The sequence below is a fragment of the Antedon mediterranea genome, chromosome 4 (genome assembly GCF_964355755.1).
Source record: "Antedon mediterranea chromosome 4, ecAntMedi1.1, whole genome shotgun sequence".
NCBI classification, from domain to species: Eukaryota; Metazoa; Echinodermata; class Crinoidea; order Comatulida; family Antedonidae; genus Antedon; species Antedon mediterranea.
This window is the reverse complement of record NC_092673.1, coordinates 7,320,809-7,342,171: the sequence shown is the minus strand read 5'-3', so window position 1 is coordinate 7,342,171 and position 21,363 is coordinate 7,320,809. Positions and strand designations below refer to the sequence as shown.

Below are 21,363 nucleotides of genomic sequence, written 5' to 3'. Positions count from 1 at the left end.
TTTTTCCTAATCAATTTGATGCAGATCATATTAAATATTACATCTTTGAATGAAAGCTTTAACAATAAAATTAAAGACACCTTCCCTACGTTTTTTAGATCTAATTCAAGATTACGAACTATATTTAATGTATAATACTATATGGTCCTATTGCATCCCAAATCCCAAAATGCATTGCGCGCGGATTTATATTTTTGTTTTTCTTCTGTAATTCACCCACTTTTTCGATCGATCGTGAGACCAAAACAAATGGAAGACTCCAAACTTTTCAGCGAAAATACCGGGTTTTCCCCAATTTGTATCAATGGAATCTGACAAAAAATAGAAAGACAATTGCAGCAATTACACAACCTCAGGCTAGGTATATAGCTAGCGTACAATGTTTGTACGTTACCGATGTTTACCAGCTAGGCCTACAAAACTAAGCCTACTAGGCCTAAAGACCGTCCACGAGAGGTCACGCGCCGCGAGCTACTTAGGTAGTGCATCCCTCTTTTTATCATAATTTACAATAAAACGTACATTTAAGACAAGGAATTTAAACTCGAGAATGGGATTATACTTTTTCATTAATAACTAAAAGTTTCATTTGCTGAACATTAAATGAAATGCTGCATCATTACAGGTAGTTGACTATATTAGTGCACTATATAATGCATTTAAATAACTGACAAATATTAGCAACAAAATTATGTAGACAATGAAAACACTTAGTAGACTGGAGTATGACAAAGATCAATAGAGGTTAAACACATAGAAACACACTGTTATACCATTTTAAACAGAGGTGTAAAAACATCATGACAACTTATAACCAAAAAGGTTTTTGTTCAAATCCAGCCCGAGAACAACTTGCACGATGTTATTTTTCTTTTGTTCTATTTTCAATGTAATGAGTATGTGCAGTATTCTGTGTAATTAAGTCAGTTTAGCAAACATCATCTTCCTAACTTTTTAGATAAAATTACTGTACGTCAAACATTATTTTATAAGTACTACGTTGATTGGGAATAACATTACGATTGTCAGTTTGGGCAGAACATCTAACTTTTTGCAACTAAATATATTTGAATTTGAAGGTTTTTTAGTACAAATATGTCAGTTGGGTAAATTATCATTTTAGTAATTAACTGTTATTTACAAAGTATGTCATATTCTATTTGAAAATCCTAGAACTGATAAACCAATATTCATATTTGTAAACAACAATTTTAAGCAGGAAAGAAATAAATTTATTGTGCAAAAATTTACAGTATGTGGAAATACAATGAACGTGCACAGCCACAGGTTTATTTAACTCATTGTCAGTAAGTACCACTGAAGCCAAATAAAAATGCCTCATTTAAAGTAACTGACACTAAACAATCAATTGGATTTCCAAGAAGCTATCTCTTTACATTACAGTTAAAAGTAAACTATTATAAAATCAGCAGAATTACAAGTTCCTGATTTTCACCACTTTGTATACTTTTACTAGTCATTAGGTAAATAGACATGTCATGTTTTTCTCCTATATCATGGTACACAGAAACCATTGTATACAAAACTGTAATTGTTATACAGTAGATCATGAAAAATGCACCAAAATATTAGGTTAATAACAAAAGGAACTTAAACCAAGAACGAACTGCACTGTCTACTTCAACAATGGCTGGCAAGATGAATCATAAAAATGACCATTTTACAGCATCCACATTTTGGAAAAGGGGATAGGGAAAAGCGGGTGCTGCCAGGGGTGGGGGGAAGATTTACTTCCATAATGTTGAAGTACGCCTTTTGACCTTAAGCTACAGTATAGTACTCTACATACTTTGTACTAAGTGGAATTGTGAATCGTTACCATTTATTGACGTAGTAAAGATAACATTCAGAATTAGCTCGCCACATGGCCGCGTGGCGATGGTATGACGTAGTATGCAGGAACATTCAGGATAAGCAAGGGGGTTAGTGACATGTAAAAAATGTGGAGTGTGTACATTATGTATGATGATGCTTGTTATTGAACCATGGAAATACAGGGTAGCAGAGCGCATGTCCATTTATAGTCTAAATCACTTTGATAGTGGCTTCAGTACTAATAGTATTGTAGGGCTTTGAAAAGTAAAGAATAAAAGTACTGAAAATAACCAAATTTAATATATTTTATCTATAGATTTCCATAAAACTGTTAAGGAGAAACATTTTTTTTTGTATATTTTTCCAGTCTTTTGTTCCTAAACATTTCTCTATGCTTTCCTCTATTGTACAGTAGAATAAGCATGGATTAGCATGTACTATGTATGACACAATGAACACTAATGTATGGTAGTGAACATTTTGTTCATTGAATAGGGAAAATATCTTTATTCGTTTGCAAGCCTGACTGTCTTATTTCCTCAGCTCTGAATGGTTATATATTCATTGTATATTGTATATACAGTACCTGTACTACAGACAGCTTAACAATGTGTATTATTATTTATCAGCTATTCGTAGTAAGGCTATCTACTGTACAATGTATGAAAGTACGCATTAATTACAGAAACCCCCTGACATAAATTAATTCTAATCTACTACGCTCTTTATACCATTAATTTTAAATTACCTCGTTAAAAATCACATTATCTAATGCATACAATTATAGACTAATCAAATTTAAAAAACACAGCAGAAAAAAAATTAATGACATATATTCTGGGTTACTTTCAGCCTCAGGGAGGACTCAACCATCCCAGAACAAGTGTACGCACTGTAAAGTCTGGCTCAAAATGAAAAGTATCAATTCATGTACTAGTCTGACACAATGAAAATCAATTTTATGGTTGTATTTTGTTCACTGAATAGGGAGAATATTTTCATTTGTTTGCAATTTGAATGTCCTATTCAAAAATTTACCTTTATAATATTCTGATTACTGTTAGAATGAATTAATAAGAAAAGTAGTAATTTATGTACTAGTCTGACACAATGAAAATTAATTGCATGGTGTGAACATTTTGTTCACTGAATGGGAGAGAGTATTTTTATTTGTTTGCAATCCTAACGGTCCTATTCAAAAATTTACTTTTATAATATTCTGATTACTATTATAAGGATGAAATTCATATAGACTTTTTTAAACTACCGTACCTAAATTCATGGAGATGTAAACAAAAAGCTTCCTGCTAAAACGATATTTCATCCTCTTTCTAAAAATGAGAATTGGATGTTAAAACAAGTTGAAGTGTTGGATTGAAAATGCTTCAAAATCCTAAATATGTACAGTACAAAATAAATGGGGTTTTGAGCAATCAGTCTAGCACATATGTTCTTTTTAAAAATTACTAGTTAATTTTAAATGTAAAGAAAAAAAATGAGTAATGTACATGACTTTTGCGAAGTCATACTGACGTACAAAATTGGATGGAAAATGAGATGCATTTTACAGAAAGGTAATGTAATTCTTCGACTATTGATTTTGGTTGGCTAATGTTAGATTTGAAGAAGCAGAAGATATTCAGCAGCAGAGAAAAAATTATTTGGAAATATTACTTGTTTTAAAAATTATTCATACAGTATCGAACAGTAAATTTTAAATAGAGGAAGGGGTGGAGAGGGATAGATAAGTAGATTATGTTCTGAAATTAAGGTTACAGTATACTGTACCTCTAAGGGGCACTTGGGACCCTGAATATAATATATTTCCACTCATTGGTTTCATGGCCAAGTTTCTACTTTAATAATGGTCACATGACGGGTTATGTGTATGTTGTTTTTCGGGAGACATGGGCTACATGGGGTCCTTGTAGGACTGCCTAGGCTATCTTAATATTAGGTAGTTGTAAAGAATTCTGTACTGTACATGTTTATGGTCAATGTATAGTCCCAGGGTCTTTGTACAAAATGTTATGACAATTACGGATAGGGGTTATCACTCGGTGGAATTTTTTCCCCTTTTTCCCCAATTTAACCTTATGTAAATTAGGAGACTGGATTATAATGAGCATGGGATTATATACGGTTATACGACGGTACACAGCATCACAGATGGTTTAAAACATTCAAAACTGTACTGAATGTTGTATTCAATACAATCATCTGCACCTTAAACGATACTAACCAAACTAATACGTTTTATGTATTTTAATCATACTCGGAAGTTTAAGAACCTTTTGCTATCCCAAGAGTACCTTTTAAGAGCTACGTTAAAATTCCTGTACCGTCTTAAAAAACTGGATGCGTCATGCCATTGATATAAATGGTGCGTGGTTCGCTCATTTGACAAAACCTAAGCAAAAATGCTGAACATTTGTCACAATTAATCACAGAAGATCCTAATAATAAATATCACGCCATTAAAATAAATTGCTCTAAATATTTAAAACATTTTAACTGAGATCAATTGGTGAGAGAATTTATATGCCGTTGACATTTAATTGTCAACCGGGAATAGAGGGTAAAATATGAAGTAATGTTTCTGCTAAGTATTGTGTTTAATGTTCTCATGTCATTGGAGAATGACAAATTGGAGTTAATGACATTGTTTTTAACAAACACGTTTAGTGGATTTCCAGTTTATTACAGATTAGCAAGATGTAATATGATAAAGTTTGTATTGAAGATGAATAGACATTTTTTAATGAAAGCCAATTTGTTTTTATTATAAAATTCAATTCTAATTTTTAATGCTGTCCGACGTGGCGCCACTAACGCGACTACAGACACTGTGCATGTGAAATGGATTTTGTGTTGTACGAACAAACTATTTATTTTCCAAGCATTCAAAATAAAAAAAAAATTTATGAAAAATTTCTTGAAATTATAATGAAGGAATATACTGTAGTGTGTTTAATATGGTTTTATATAGGCCTAGTAGGTGATAAACTAAAGATAAATATTGGACTTCTATGTACCCTGGATAAATGCCAGCATTGTTAAAGTATAGATCATTGAAATATTATAAGAGTAATGAAATTGTAAATAAGGAATGTACAGTAGCATAATTCGCAGTGATTAATTAATGATTTGTACAAGAAATAATTAATGACAAATTACAGACTTGCATTCTAACCAATTGTCAGGCTGCAGGCCATACAGTATAATACAATAAACCTAATCCACAATCGGGGAAATTATTTTGGTCGTGGTAAAATCACAAAGGTATTCAGTTATTAATATATGTTATTATTTATTATTAAAATATGTTATTATTATTTATTTATTAAAATAATGTTATTAGTTATTTATTAAAATATCTTTCATCATGAAAAGCAATGCTCTATGCTAAAGCTCTGTAGTCTATATTATCAAACTTTATATGCCCATATATAGACATGATGATGTCATATAAATACCATATTTGGGAATATGGCTACCATATTTGGGCACATTTTTTTGTCAAAAAAATTTGATAGTGTAGACAGCGCTTAATACTGGACATTGCAACATATTGATGATTAACAACATTCAGCTGTATGTAGTTTTAGGAAGTTTAACATTGCAGGATAATGCATAGCACATGAGTACTGTATGTATTCATGTATCAAGTTACTAAACTGTACTAGTATAAATTGATACAGTACAGTAGTTTAATATCATCATCATTTAAATATACAGAAAACTATAAATATGATATTGTTTTGGTTCCCACTCTATCTTGATTATTCCCCCAAATTTCATCCTAAAATGTTCACTCATACTTATGTTGGACTTGCATGAGGAAAATAAAAAATTGTTAGTTTCACGTCCACAATACATATTTTTTTTTAGAAGTTGTAGTTATGATTAGCTACTGTACATTATGTTGACGTACCTAACATGAGCATTATATTCAATAGATTCAAGAGAAATACTTCAATTTCAGGCCAACAGTAAATTCACTGATAATATGTATAATTATTCCTAGTGTATTTTATCAGGTACTGTAACTGTATCATAGAATGTTTTACTCCATGAATATATAAACAAATCTTTAGGAGCCTATTGTAAAAGTATAGTTTTCTTTTTAAAATGGCTATGTACAGTAAGTACATTAATTCTTTCACCTTGATCACAGAATTAATTCATTACAAATGCAATAATAATATGAGAGCATTTCAATTGAATGACACAACCCCTATGCATCTATAATTCAATCATTATCTCTTCTGAACATCCATCCTATTTGGAAACTGTAATTTTCCAGTCCAGATATTCTCTGCTTCGATTATTTAACACGCTTAAAATCAATCCTTTCCTCAGGCAGAATTAAATATGCACTATAATTAGAAACAAATGGAATTAGAATGAGATGACATGTATTTGATTATGTATATAGTAATGGTTAAGTTGCGATTGTACAATGCCATGGAGACATGTGTTGGTCTTTCAAATGCCAGTACTGGGTCTGTTTCAATGAATGATGAAGTTGGTGCCACCATAGGTCCTAAATTGAAAAAAATGTAATAGTGGGAGGTACATTTTAAAAACTATAGCCAAACCATAGAGGGCACTATATTAAAAATAAAAATACAACAAACCGTACAGGTGGGGAGGATCCAGAATTATAGGGGGGCGGGGAGGCACTAGGGGGGGGGGGGCTGAAGTCTGTTCTTCCCCCACCTATCGCGCCTGAGAGGGGGGGGGGGCTATTAAAACAAAATGTGGCATCAACATCTATTGTAAACAATGGGACGTATGCCAGGCACTCCACTCTAAGCATCATGACATAAAAGTACATGCCTGTTGGATATGCATTTTCTACCATCAAACCAAAAGGGGCCTTTAATACTAGTAATATAATTAAGAGCCTATTGGTAGATGTCACCGGGATGTAGTCTTGTTTAAAGGTTTTGCCATCACATTTCAAATCTCTGACACTGTAACCCATTAATATCGATCATTGAATTGCGTCATTGGAATATATTATTAAGGAATTTTTGTTTTTGTCAATAAATTATTAAAATAAATCACAGTATTCAGTAAAGTAAAGCGAAGCATATGAAATAACACAATCAAATACTTTAATAAAATGTAACTCTTTAAAACTGGTTAATTTGGTATAGTTTGGTATAGCATTGCAGCAACCTAACTTGAATTTAACTATGAATCTGAAATTAGGGAGCTTTTGCATGCATGTAAACATTAACTCGCTGTTTTCCAACATGCAACGAACAAGCTCCATCCATCTTGTAAACTAATCGGTCTGCGTGTGTGAAGTATTATGAAATACCTACAGTAAAGTCAATGAAAATCGTTTATCAAGGGTATCGAAACGAAGAATCATTAAAGAAAAAAGGTAAATTTAATTTTTTGAAGCCAAACAATATTAATTGTTCATCATAATAATTATGCTATTTACCATCCAACATGCAAATATTGTATCTTTATTTTTAAATACCATAAAAAATAAAAAAATTTTTGGCAATTTTCCTGTTCAAAGCCTCAAATATGGTTTAAAAATACAGATACAAGTCATCACACAATCAAATTATTATATTAATAAACTATACTCATCTTGAATGTATAAATAAAGTATATACTGAATCATGTTATATTGATGTAATACATAATGTATAGCTGATTGATGCTATTTAAATAAAAGGTCACGCTAGGTCAAACTAATACAGTCTGCTTCAAGAATTGCAGTACAGTATAACATTAGCATAATATTTACAGCAATTCAGACAAATTCACCTTCAACTTTACAAGTTCGATAGATGCTTAATTTTATTTTAATCCTAGCTGGTAAATTACCACTTAAATTGGTGCTTTACATGGCTTTATCGTGCGGAATTGTTATTCAGTTTTAATTAGATACTTGTTGGTCATAATCTCAGTGAATTTCAACAGCTCTTTACATATCCAATTGAAACTCAGTCTTTTGTTGCCTTCTTGATGTAAAAAGAATTGTTAAAAATGAGGAATTCAAAACACTTTGTGAAGTAAATATCTTGAACGTCACCAGGATGGTGAGTTAAGGTACTCACTGTAATTGAAAACGTTCTTGATCAATTCATATTTTCAAATAAATTGTGGCAAATATTAGTGTGTATTTGTTTTTTAGAGATTTGCCTAGGCAACACCATCCATTTTTTTTACATACTGTACTGCATATACATGTAAATGATTGCACGCCACATACTATATGGACAATGTACTTGATATGTTTATAAGTACCATTTCGTGATAATAACAGGATATAATTGTAGTTATGTGGTTATTTTATATTGAGTGCTTTCTTTATACCTTGTTCACTTTATTTTCCTGTACTGTGTTTACAACATAAACATATATAATAGACCTGATTACAGTACACCAAGGTCTAAACAAAATAACAATACTGTGTGATATATGGTTTATTATATTTGTTTATTCATATTGTGGTTATAGTGTCATTTGTGCCTTACTTTTTCCTTGTTTCCTGTATTTTCTGGTTTAATGTCTCAACTCCTACAGAACCTTGAAATTTCAAGGTTGTAAACAAATTTAAATTTATTTCCAAACCAATCCAATTGAATTTTAAAGAAACTTTTCCTTCTTTTTTCTTGTTTTTTCAGCTCCAACAGAAATAAACCTTGTAAATAGCACAATTTGTTTTTATTTTAAACATAATTTTAAATAAACTAATTAATTTTGTACAATTTTGATTATTGATTCCAATGGAAATATGTTTCTTAAAAACTTTCTTGGGCCCCGTTTCTGCTGCCAAAAATATACCGTATATATACGGTATATTTTATATACGGTATATTTTTTGGCAGCAGAAATGGGTCTCATAAAAAATATACCGTATATATATGCGTAGACTTGCCCCAAGTCTGTATTGTTTTTTATTTTTATTTATTTGTTTTTATTTCGACCGTGATTTTTGTCTGAAAATACAGACTTGTGAAACACGTATAGAAATCGATTTGCAGACCGCAAACATCCAATAAGAATGACGTAGGTTATCATACCGTATTTGGCTATATGGGGCGGGCGGTATGTAAATATGGATTTCGAATCAACCAATGATCATTTTGTTTCAAAATGAAAAAGATCGAGTACGTACAGTGCTTAATGTACGATCGAGACTGTTGAAATATGAAATCGTGTTGCCAAGTTGTTTTGTTTATTAATTGTTTAGTCCTTAGCCTAAGCCTCCTTCGTAGGTCCTACTCAACTCGCACGTATGACCTGCCAAATAAAACACCAATAAGGTAGGCCTACATACCACCACCGGCACACAACAGGATTCACACACAACAGACAGGGCTACACCAGTCCAGAGAGTTGTACACCACTACACAGAACAGGACAGGGTCTGGGTGGGAATTAAATCAAATTATCTCCGCGTAATAATGACCCATTCAATGTTTGATTTGCGGAGAAGCAAGACGAGTTTTCTTGGGAAAAATCCCATCAAATGTTTACCAGACTACTAACTAGGCATACGGTATAAAATCATTTCTAGCCTTCAGAAACTTTCATTAATGTACCCAAGTACACATTGTCTAAACGTAACATAGCGCATGCGTACCTTCTTAGTTGTTGAGTCTTTTGAAATTCTGAAACATGAATATTAAAACAGTGTACGAGTGAATAGCCAATCGCATGCAGCTGAAACTAGTCAACCGGATAATCTATGCACCAAGAATTCTTGGTGTCAAACCACGTGACTTTTGCGTGTTTCCCCAGACGGAGTATCCAAACTCAAGTAATACACGTATGAAACGCCATATGTGCAAAAATATTTATATTTTTTTACTAATACTTAACTGTATTAAGAAAAAACTCCGTCTGGAGCCCAGACTAATATATGCGGTATATATACCGCATAAATATCCCCATCGTTTGTGGATATTATACGGTATATTCCAAAATATACCGTATATTTCATACCCCGTTTCTGCTGCACTCAAAATATACCGTATATGTGACCCGGCCCATGACACGAGGTCAAAAACTAACAGAGCGTGACGCGTTTGTTTGGTTTTTCTGCTGCATTGACACACACGTGTATAATAAGCAAGCAACAGATCAAAATATCACTGTGGACTGAAGAAATAACTATTTTTGCAATTCAATTGTGGGGAGAAGCGAAGGTTGGGGGGAGACTACATGGCAACAGAAGAGATACCAAGATTTACAAAAGTATCTCAAACAAAATAAAAGCAGAATTTGTGGTAGACTTAATAACGCCAAAGTTATCGGCAAACGCCGTCGTCTTCTTTGCATAAATGTAGTCAATGCCCATTCTACATTTCTAGATTGTTTGTGCGATGTAAATTCGTTGCCACTTCTAATCATTAGATTTAAAATAGAAAGCAATGCTAAGACGTTTTGAGAAACCATAATTGTTTTGTTTTTGTCATGTAACCTCACTACACGAGACTCTAGGTCAATCCATACTTCCGTCTCACAAAATGCATTTTGGGTATATGAAAGCCAACTTTTTTTACAGCCCACCCACGAAGTATGTGCAGCGGAAACGGTGCACGAATTTCATATACGGTATATATACGGTGTATTTATACGGTATATTTATACGGTATATTTGGGATTGGCAGCAGAAACCGGGCCTTGGTCTTCATTGCTTCAGAGTTTCAATCATGCCTTTCAAATATATATATATATATTTTTGTTTTTCTTTTGACATGTAACTCTGATAATAAATATAAATTCAAATTAATTCTAATTATACAATTTTTTATAAAATTTTTAAACGAAAAGTTAATTTTATTAGACTGATCTAACAGATAAATCAAAAAGGCTCGAAAATTACTTATTTTCTGAAACTTATTTTATTTTAGCACAAAACAGAATATTTATTATTTAACTGGGGAATTTTACTCCGAGTCCGAGAGTTTTAATGTATTACCAGTTTGTGGTCCATGGGCTTTTGTACTATTATTGTATTGTTTTATTAATTATGTAATTTTGTATATAAGTTAAAGAACTTTGTATCTGTAAATGCTGTATGTACATTTGAATACGAAATAAAGAATAAATGAAATGAAAAAATTAATCCAATTTAAAAGAAAAAATGTGAGTAATGATACAAAACTACAGTATACAGTATATTATTACAGGACTATAAGGTTCTCAAAAATAATATCTAGTGGCCTACTGCTGGGACAGACAGTAGAGTGGAGCAAGGTGAGACAAGGTCCACGCCTTCCTGTCCACCAACACGAATTCCGGTAATATAGTCTGAAAAACTAATCACCTTGTTTGGTTATTGAATTTTAAAATTTTCCTGTTTATTGTCTGGAAATGGGATAGTAAATTTGCATAAACACAATGTTCACTCATTCATTTTATTTTCTTATTAATAAAAACAAAAAGTAACTAATAAATATTATTATAAATAATTGTTTTTCCTTTTAGCAAACGATATAGAGTGTTCTTGACTTGTTCATGACTTCAAACACATGGTCTGAATGACTTTAAATACATTAGACTACGAAGTGAAAGAGCGTTACCCTGCAATAACGTACTTCACCCGCAGAGAGTGAACTATGTAAACTTAGCCTAGGCACAACTTAGGCCAATGTTTTTTACCAAACAATGACCTTTCACTTTTCAGATCAGTGATCTGACAAGCAATAAAGCTGAAGGGAGGTTAAATTGCTGTGAGCAGTGACTCTAACAACATGTAGAGGTAAAAGAGGGCTGAACGATCACACTATAGCACTTCAGCAGTTGTAACTCGGATATAACTTGGATCAGTTTAAAGCCGTACTATGCACGCTTAACTCATATGTTAAAAATATATTTGATGAACTATTGAAACTAAAACTACTGACATAAAAAACACGTACAATTTCGGTTTCTACAGTTTAATTACAGCAAATAGAAAATAATTTTAATTAGAATATTTTATTGGCCTTGAATTTGTCAAATCATCTATTTTCTAATTTTAACAACAAAGAATTAATAATAGCATTTCTAATTCGACTGTCAGTAACTTTAATGTTCGATATGTATAATAACTAATAAATATAATATTTGTAATTGTTTGGTTTAAACTTTATTTTTTGTAAACACAATAGAGACATACCTGTATAGTCAACTACAGTACACCCAAAACAAAGTGTTCCCTTAACAGGGGTGACCATAGGCAGGGCCGTAGCCAGCATGAAGCAGATGAGGCAATTGCCTCGTCTGAAATGTGTTTTTTTTCACCACCCACACCAATCCCTCAGCACAGATCATCATATTTTATAATAATAATTATATTTAAAGCATCTTTGCCGTCTTTTTTCTTTCCCTCTTGCTACGGCCTTGCCATAGCATAGGGGTGGCCGTAACATTACATATTATTGTCCCTATTTTATTTCATGGGAAAGTACTGTATCCCCTTAACACTTTGACTGCCAGAGGTTTTTCCAGTTAGAAACTGCCACCGCCAGCGTTTTTAGCCTAATTCGATGTTTTTATTAAAGCTGATAGAAACTATGTATGTGATCTGATTTATATGTAATTTAGACTAAAATAATCATAAAGATTTTAGCTTTACAATGGTACCAAGAATGACAGTAACCATTTTGACAGTCGTTCGTAACCAGATTAGTTACTTTCAAATAGTAAAATACTGACGGTCCAGACCGAATATAGTGTCTATATTTATAGTATATACCAACAATTAACCTATCTACCGGGGATTTCGTAAAAAAAGTCAAGCGTTGTGTTTCCAAACACGAAGATCTTCGTGTTTGGCAGTCAAAGTGTTAACAGGGAAATGATGTCCCAAAAAAGGGCGTTCTACAGTTTATAGTTTATGGTTTAAACAAGAAATATTTCTTACAAAAAACGCTGCTCGCTTATTGAAAAATATTTTTTATTTCAAATGTTTTTGAATGTGTCATTTTATTGTCACATAATAGTTATTTTACCTGAAAAAAATGTAATTTAAAGCAACAAATACTTAAATTGTCTGTCAGAAAATGGTTTTTGGGTTTCTTTTCTTTTTTTATATGTGAATAAATATTATTTTTTTGTTACAGAAGTGAATACTCAATTTCTGTCACTTTGGTTAATTTTATTGCTAAGGTCAAATCTTCATCACCCTAGATATTTCAATTGTGAAGTATCCTATTTCAAACACAAACTTTAATGGACTGTTTCAATAATAATTCAATGAATATCTGACAGTGAATATACCAGAAATGCTTAGGGATTTGTAATTTTAGCATGACATGTCCTAATAGACTCTTTCCCAGACGTTTTTTGGGTCTACAACTGTAGCAGCTGGAATCAATAGATTATAGTGGAGTTTCCATTTTCACAAAACTGTCTGTCCTTAGAACTATAACTGCTGCTTGCTTTAGCTTCTGATTGAGTAGTCCTAATGGGACGTAGCGGGCTAGAGCAGCAGCGTGAAAATCATTATCATTATTAAAAGATACACTTAGCAAGTGGGAAAGTAGATATGTTAATAATGTAATATTATAATGTTAATTCTTATTGTTATTGTTATAGTACTGTAAGAACAATAGCCTCAGTCTCAACCAATGTGTCTTGTATGCGTCATTGTAATGGACCAGTCTAAGCCCATATACTGAAAAACTTATCACCTGATTCATCATCAAAGCAGAAACTTACCTATTCCAATGGCACTGGTGGCTACTCCTAGGCCCTCAGCTATTAGCGAATCAAACAGGGTCGACATTTTGATTCTATTTTTATCCAAAAACTGATATAAGTAAATCACGCAGCATGGCAAGTTCCGACTATATGTTCCAATGGCCTACTACAGTACAATTAGTATCTCTGTACTACAGAAAACAAGTAATACAGCTGTATTGCCTACTAAGCTAAGTACTAGTCCTGCTCTGTAGGCCTACAGTGTGTTCTATAGAAACAAATACAACACAGCAACTTCAATCAATCAATAGAATCAGTTGTATGTTTAGTAGAACAGTACTTTCAATAAAGTACATTACTCTCAGTCACTGATTGTTTTCTGTAGACTTTCTGCACCAGTGTTTAGTACAGTACGATGATTGTTTTAAAAGATCAAAGTGTAAAGGAATGCCTATATCTTCTAACAGCAATGACTGAGTGCTAAAACAAACCGGTACTTTGTTACTTGTATTTACCACTCCTATATTAGTCAAGGATTCAGGAACATACACTGTACAGTACATAGAAATATCATCAAATAATATATATCCTGAAACTGCTGTAGTATAACTGCCACTTCCAACGCCACAAAACTTTCTACAATTTCTGATCTTATGAACCCATAAAAACACAAAATAAATACTAGAATATGATCCTATATCAGTATTGTACAGTGTTCTACAGGATGTGTTGTTAAACAAAGCTTCTCATTGGCTGATTGACAAGTTTCTATTTGGTGGTTTGAACTTTGGGTCACCTCAGGGCCTATCAACAAGTGTATTAGGAGACCCAGGAAATTCAGAATTTAAACAATTGAATGCTGTAGTAGGCCTACTTGACAAACTCTATGGCAAGGAACACATTACTTGTTTTAAATTGATTCATACTTTAAATATTTATATTTCATAATAGTAACAGAAAGTGAAACATATTTTATAAGTCAATCAATTTTAAGAGGACTACATTTTTCAAATTAAAAATATTTAATTTTTCAGTATTTAGTTTATATAGTTAATTGGCATTTCCAATTTGTTAACTCTTCTGTGTAACCTTTCAAAATGAGCACTAGGTTTTAAGTGCACATCCAGATTTGTACACTGAACCCTCAGCTTTAAGTCTTATGCTGCTATAGAATTTGACCCAGGACCATATTTTAACAACGTATTAGGGATGTGCATATGATTTAAGAACCATCGCAAAAATTAATGATATCTCCGCATGCTCTCGCTGTACAGCCGTCACCGTAAATTGCTGTGACGTCACAGGTGCATCGCAAAATTTACGTCATGAGTTTTCTGACAAAATCTGGCAAATCGCGAACATTTCTAGTAAACACACTTTGTAAATAAATCGTAAAAAATATAAATGTTGATTTTTTATTATTGTTTCTTTTGCTTATCTGGACTCATTGCTCAAATACTCAACTCATACGGGAGACTTTTTTAGCATTCATCATCTAAAGGTACATACTGCACATATCACCTCCATAATCGTACATTAATTTGCGATAAATCCATTCCATAAGTAGTATAAATAACACACAAGGGACATAGTCAGCAATGACTACTGAAATATTCAATATTCAAACTGTCACTTCATACTATACTTATACAATTATACACAAATTATGTTGAGATAGTGCATACTAAGTAACTGAGCCAAGATGGTATTAATCATTGTCTTATTATTAAGAAATAGGATACAATCTACATCATAAATCATTTGTAAAATGTACTAATACTATGTAATTGTAATTCCTGTTGTTAAATAGTAAATTATTTTATATTTTTAAATTTTGTATATTCTATTTAATTCATTAGTCAAACACAGTGACTTGAAATGTGTCTTGACTTGAAATGCATTTTGTTTAATTTTCGCTCCCAAAAACAATTTTAATCAGTGGGTGGTTTCCAATGTTACCCAAAATGCAATGCGCTTAGGCAATCAAACTTTCAAGATGCTATGATAGTTTCCTCAAGGTCAACAGCGGTCAATCAAATAACTATTATTTTGAATTGCTGTTAACAGTTATTTTAAACCGGGCATTTGTCCTGTTTCTTGGCAGTTATCATTTGGTTATTTTTCCACAGCAGAAACAGGCCTTTTAAAAGACATTTCTATACAGTAGCAAATTGAAAAGCCTGACAACTCTTTGAATATTCTTTTGCACTAAATACTATTAAGCAACAGGACTCATTCCTGATGCAAGATACTGTACCTATTGAGTTTAACACATTGTTTCCTTCCTTCCTTCCGTTGGAACTCAGTCAATACACCTACTGTACAGTACCAAATATGTACCTATTCTACAAGTACAGTAAGTTAGGTCCTATTTAAACTGCTGCCAACAAGATATGATGCACATTTACTGTATAAAGTATTTTTGTAGTGCAGTAAACTATATTTGTTGGCAGCAGAAATGGTGCTTATAAATAATAAATTAGGGCATGTTTAAACTGCTGACAAAAAGATATTGACATGCACAGTAATAATAGAGTAGTTTAATTCTGTAGGTTTTTACCAAAATAAAATACTGTATTTAAATGCTCATGTTTGCGGATTTGATTTTAATAGTATTTGGCAATATACAGATAGATACCATATTTCTAAAAATCAGTCATTTGCTTATAATCTTGTGAAGTGTCCGCATTAAACCATTATGGGCTGTCGATGTGGGTGGGATGAACAATTTCCTTTGTGATGACTTTAAAGCCAAATTAGATAAAAATACACACATCAGAAATGTACATACGACAGTACTGTAGGACAACTCAAAATTAAAATGCTTAATCCTGATGGGCAACCAATAAAAAAATTAACAGTACAGCAGTGAGCCTCAATCATATGTTGATATCATTTTGGCTGCCATGTTTCGGTACATAGGGCATCAAACAAGTGGACAAGTGAATGTGTAAAAAAAATGTACCTTCCTTTAGAAAGTAACATATACATTGTACTTTTTTTAATAATAAAAACAATAGTCTAGACTTTCCAACAGTATACTGGTTATATAGAACTTTTTAGTATGCCAAATATACTGTTGATACTATGTAAATGTGGTTATGGTGGTGGTTTTCCGATATTGTCAAATATTGACAAATTCCAGGATTTCTAATGGAATTCAGACTACAGTACTGTACCTACTATCAGTTCCAGGAAAATTCCACTGAATGTTTTCTCAGAAATGATAAAATATTTCTGAATTTTTTGTCCTCTCAACAACAAAATTGTAAGAGCCTACTGAAATTAGCAACGTTTTGATTGAAAATGTCTTGATTTTTCAGGATAACAATTGACTTTTTGCCCCAAACTATCAATCTTTTTTGTTGGCCTGGGCTATTGTTTTCATGGGCATGACAAAACTGAGGAAAAACAACGAAACACTACAATTCAATAATCCAATTAACCTATTCATTTACCTGACAATACATAGAGTAGGGGTAGACCCTGGATGTGGGAACAGTTGGTAAAGAGAGAGAAATTAACCAAAAAAACTATTCAATAGAGTGAAGCTGAACATGAAGGATATAAATACAGATTTTCCAACTTTGAAAAAATGAAATATCATGTTTTATGAAACTATAGAGGGCGCTATACAAACTAAACATAGAGGGCGCTATAAATCACACCATAGAGGGCGCTATAAATCACACCATAGAGGGCACTATAAAAAAGAAAAAAATTTAAGATATTGGCATCTCAAACATGGGTATGTCAGACATGCCAAAGGCAGAAAATACGGTGCCAACTCATTATTTCACTTATTAAACAATGCATGAATTGAATATTAAACTATAACATAGTAGTATGTTTTTTCTATATCTAGTAGTAGAAATTATAAACTTTTTTGGGAGAAAGTGCAGAGAGAATCCTGCCGTTATCGGGAGAGTTGGGATGTCTTTAAACAGACCTACTGAAACTTTCTGTGCTTCTTTGAATACCGTAATAAATTTAATCAGGAAAAATAGATAGAGACCACAGCAAACAGCTAATAGTTCCACAAACTTCATCCACAGTCTACCAGCCATCTTTTTTTCCGAGAACTATTAGAACATGGAATACCCTATTAGTAGGCATGTTAAGGTGCATATTTTAGGCAAATCCTTCAAATTGTGATAACATTTTGAAACTTTGCACAGTTATTCATTAGGGTGTCAAAAATATGAAATGGAAGGGTTGCACAAAATTTGGTCAGGGGAAAGCCGCCATTTTGGATTTCAAAATGGCGGACCTCAAATTTTCACTTGTCAGGTATATCTCTGCTAAAGAGGCACCTAGAGTTCTGATTTTAAATGCAAAATATATGGTAGTGGGGTCACCAAACATATTGGTATAATTAACATTTGATTGCATGGCGGCCATGTTAGATTTCAAAATGGCGGACTTCAAATTTTCACTTTTCAGGTATATCTCTGCTAAAAAGGCACCTAGAATTCTGATTTTAGGTGCAAATTATAATTATGGTAATGGAGTCACCAAACATATTGGTATAACTAACATTTTGATTGCATGGCGGCTATGTTGGATTTCAAAATGGCGGACCCCAAATTTTCACTTTTCAGGTATATCTCTGCTAAAAAGGTACACAGTGCTCTGATTTTAGGTGCAACTGGTAATGGGTCACCAAATATATTGGTATTTAACTAACATTTTGATTGCATGGCGGCCATTTTGAATTTCAAAATGGCAAGCTCAAAATGTTTCAGTACGGTACCTACAGTTATAATTTTATGTACAAAGTATAATATGGTATTGAGGTCGACAAACATATTGGTATAACGTCTTTGATTGCATGGCGGCCATTTTGAATGTAGCTCAAACCTAGTAACCACACAGCTCTGTACATCATAAATCACTCTTTCTGCATTTCCAGCGTCCAAGATCACAGTCAGTGTGTCACATCGAATTAAAACCTAATTTGTGACATCTGAAAGTTCCGGCAATGAACTCCAAACTGGACTAAATTTGTTGCCGTCCTTCCTCCATCCCCAGTTTGCTGGGTCCTGTTCAACCCTGAATCCATCTAGACTGTTCTAGATAATCTGTGTCACTAACATCCCCTACAGACAATGACATCGTCTCAAATTCCTTTCCTTGAACAGATGAAGTTGTATCACAACTGCTAAAGGAATGAAAGAACAAGCGACTGATGCTTGTGATCCAAGAGAAGTAATCTTGTGTATTGAGATATACTTCAAGTGCTTCCCCACTCCAAACTCGATCCAAAGCTCGTGGATGCCAGGTATTCTGTGGAAAGTTGACAATGAAATAACAACAACATTACTGTCTACAGTCTTGACAAGAATGCGCGGAAAAATGTTAGCGGCATGTTTAACATGAACAAACATACGTTCATCTGCCTCTTCTATGTTACATGGCATCAGCGGTTGTATATTTACAGACTGGTTTGTTACAGCTCTGTCTCTCAGAGACCCTACAAACATTCCGTGATTTGTGTCAATGTTCTCTACTACTTCAGTTACAATTAATGAAACAACTCTGATTTGTTGTCATCATATCTCGAATATGTGGTCCAATTGTTGGGCATGCTCCCACTGGCTTTGACGCCCCTCCTTACACCAGTGCCGCGGTTTGAACGTGTACTAGACTTTAAACCGTCGTTAAACTATCTATCGAAAACCAAATCTGGTCGCGTCACTGATCGAAGTTGATGGTCTATATATGGTTGTACGACAAAATGAAGCACCATTAGTTGCTGCCAAGGTGTTAGATGGACCAGCAATAATCAATATGCTCAGACCCAATGATTCGAAGACATTCATTGAGTATATATCAAGTGTCATACAACCATCAACTTTGATCAGTGACACGATAGATACTTTAACGACAGTTTAAAGTCTGGTACGCGTTCAAACCGCGTCTCTGGTGTAAGCAGGGTCGTTAAAGCCAGCGGGAGCATGCCCAACAATTGGACCACATTTTTTAGATTTGATGACAACAAATCAGAGTTGTTTTCATTTATTGTAACTGAAGTAGTAGAGAACATTGGCACAAATCACGGAATGTTTGTAGGGTCTTTGGGAGACAGAGCTGTAACAAACCAGTAAATATACAATCGCTGATGCCATGTAACATAGAAGAGGTAGATGAACGTATGTTTGTTCACGTTAAACTTGCCGCTGAAATTTTCCACGCATTATCAAGACTGTACACAGTGATGTTGTTGTCAGCTTTCCACAGAATACCTGGCATCCACGAGCTTCGGATCGAGTTTGGAGTGGGGAAGCACTTGAAGTACATCCCAATACACGAGATTGCTTCTTCTCTTGGATCACAAGCATCAGCCGCTTACTTGTTCTTTCATGCCATTAGCGGTTGTGATAGAACTTCATCTGTTTAAGGAAAAGGTAAAGCTACATTTAACGAGACCTTGAAAAAGATGCCATGTATGACTCCAGTTTTTGAGAGGATGTCATTGTCTGTAGGACATGTTAGTGAAACAGACACAGATTATCTAGAACAGTTTGTTGTAACTATGTCTACTGCAGAACATTTAATGATGCAAGACGATATCTTTTTACAAGAGAAAGACTATTGAAAATATCCCCCAACATCTGCGGCATTAAGAGAACATTTGAAACGGAAGCCAGGAAGTGGTACGACTGTCTAGATGCATTCAGAGTTGAACAGGACCCAGCGAACTGGGGATAGAGGAAGGACGGCAAAAAATTTAGTCCAGCTTGGAGTTCATTGCCGGAACTTTCAGATGTCAGAAAGGTTTTAATTCGCTGTGGACACACCGACTGTGATCTTGGATGCTGTAAATGCAGAAAGAGTGATTTACGATGTACAGAGCTGTGTGGTTGCCAGGGAAAATGTGACCTACAATAAGTGTCCGTGTTAAATGCATGTAATTATGAAGATAAACAAATAGTGTAAAGCCAGTACGGGTTGAGCTACATTCAAAATGGCCGCCATGCAATCAAAGACGTTATACTAATATGTTTGTTGACCTCAATACTATATTATACTTTGTACCTAAAATTATAACTGTAGGTTTGAAATTCAAAATGGCCGCCATGCAATAAAAATGTCAGTTAAATACCAATATGTTTGGTTACCCATTACCATATAATTGGCACCTAAAATCAGAACTCTAGGTGCCTTTTTAGCAGAGATATACCTGAAAAATGAAAATTTGAAATCCGCCATTTTGAAATCCAACATGGCCGCCATGGAATCAAAATGTTAGTTATACCAGTATGTTTGGTGACCCCACTACCATATAATTTGCACCTAAAATCAGAACTCTAGGTGCCTCTTTAGCAGAGATATACCTAAAAAGTGAAAATTTGAAGTCCGCCATTTTGAAATCCAAAATGGCCGCCATGCAATTAAAATGTTAGTTATACCAATATGTTTGGTGACCCCATTACCATATTATTTGCACCTAAATTCAGAACTCTAGGTGCCTATTTAGCAGAGATATACCTGAAAAGTGAACAATTTGGGTCCGCCATTTTGAAATCCAAAATGGCGGCTTTCCCCTGACCAAATTTTGTGCAACCCTTCCATTTCATATTTTTGACACCCTAATGAATAACTGTGCAAAGTTTCAGAATGTTATCACAATTTGAAGGATTGGGTCACTTAACAGGCCTACTATATCGCAGTCTATTGTTAACATAACTAAAACATGCAAACTTTAAAGAAGATTTTAGCAAGCACCTTGTCCAAACAAATTAAACAGCACCACCACTTCACTGAGACCTCCTAGTTAATTTCCCTCGTGGAAGATTCAGGAGGAAACAAACCAACCAAGTACCAAGTATAGAGATGAAGATGAAGAAGAACGTT

At 33.6% G+C, this 21,363-nt stretch overlaps 1 protein-coding gene across 2 annotated transcripts in view; it reads right to left on the bottom strand.

Moving 5' to 3' along the window:
* The window catches only part of LOC140046512 (rap guanine nucleotide exchange factor 1-like), a 66,639-nt gene that overhangs the window by 32,759 nt on the left and 12,517 nt on the right, over positions 1–21,363 (bottom strand). The window contains exon 1 of one of the 2 annotated variants that reach the window (XM_072091178.1): positions 13,525–14,456. The exons of the other annotated variant lie outside the window; for it this stretch is intronic. Within the exon in view, the coding sequence (XP_071947279.1) occupies positions 13,525–13,591 (67 nt within the window). The 5' untranslated portion in view covers positions 13,592–14,456. Of the gene's footprint in view, positions 1–13,524; positions 14,457–21,363 lie in introns of those variants that run through there. 2 annotated transcript variants of the gene reach the window in all.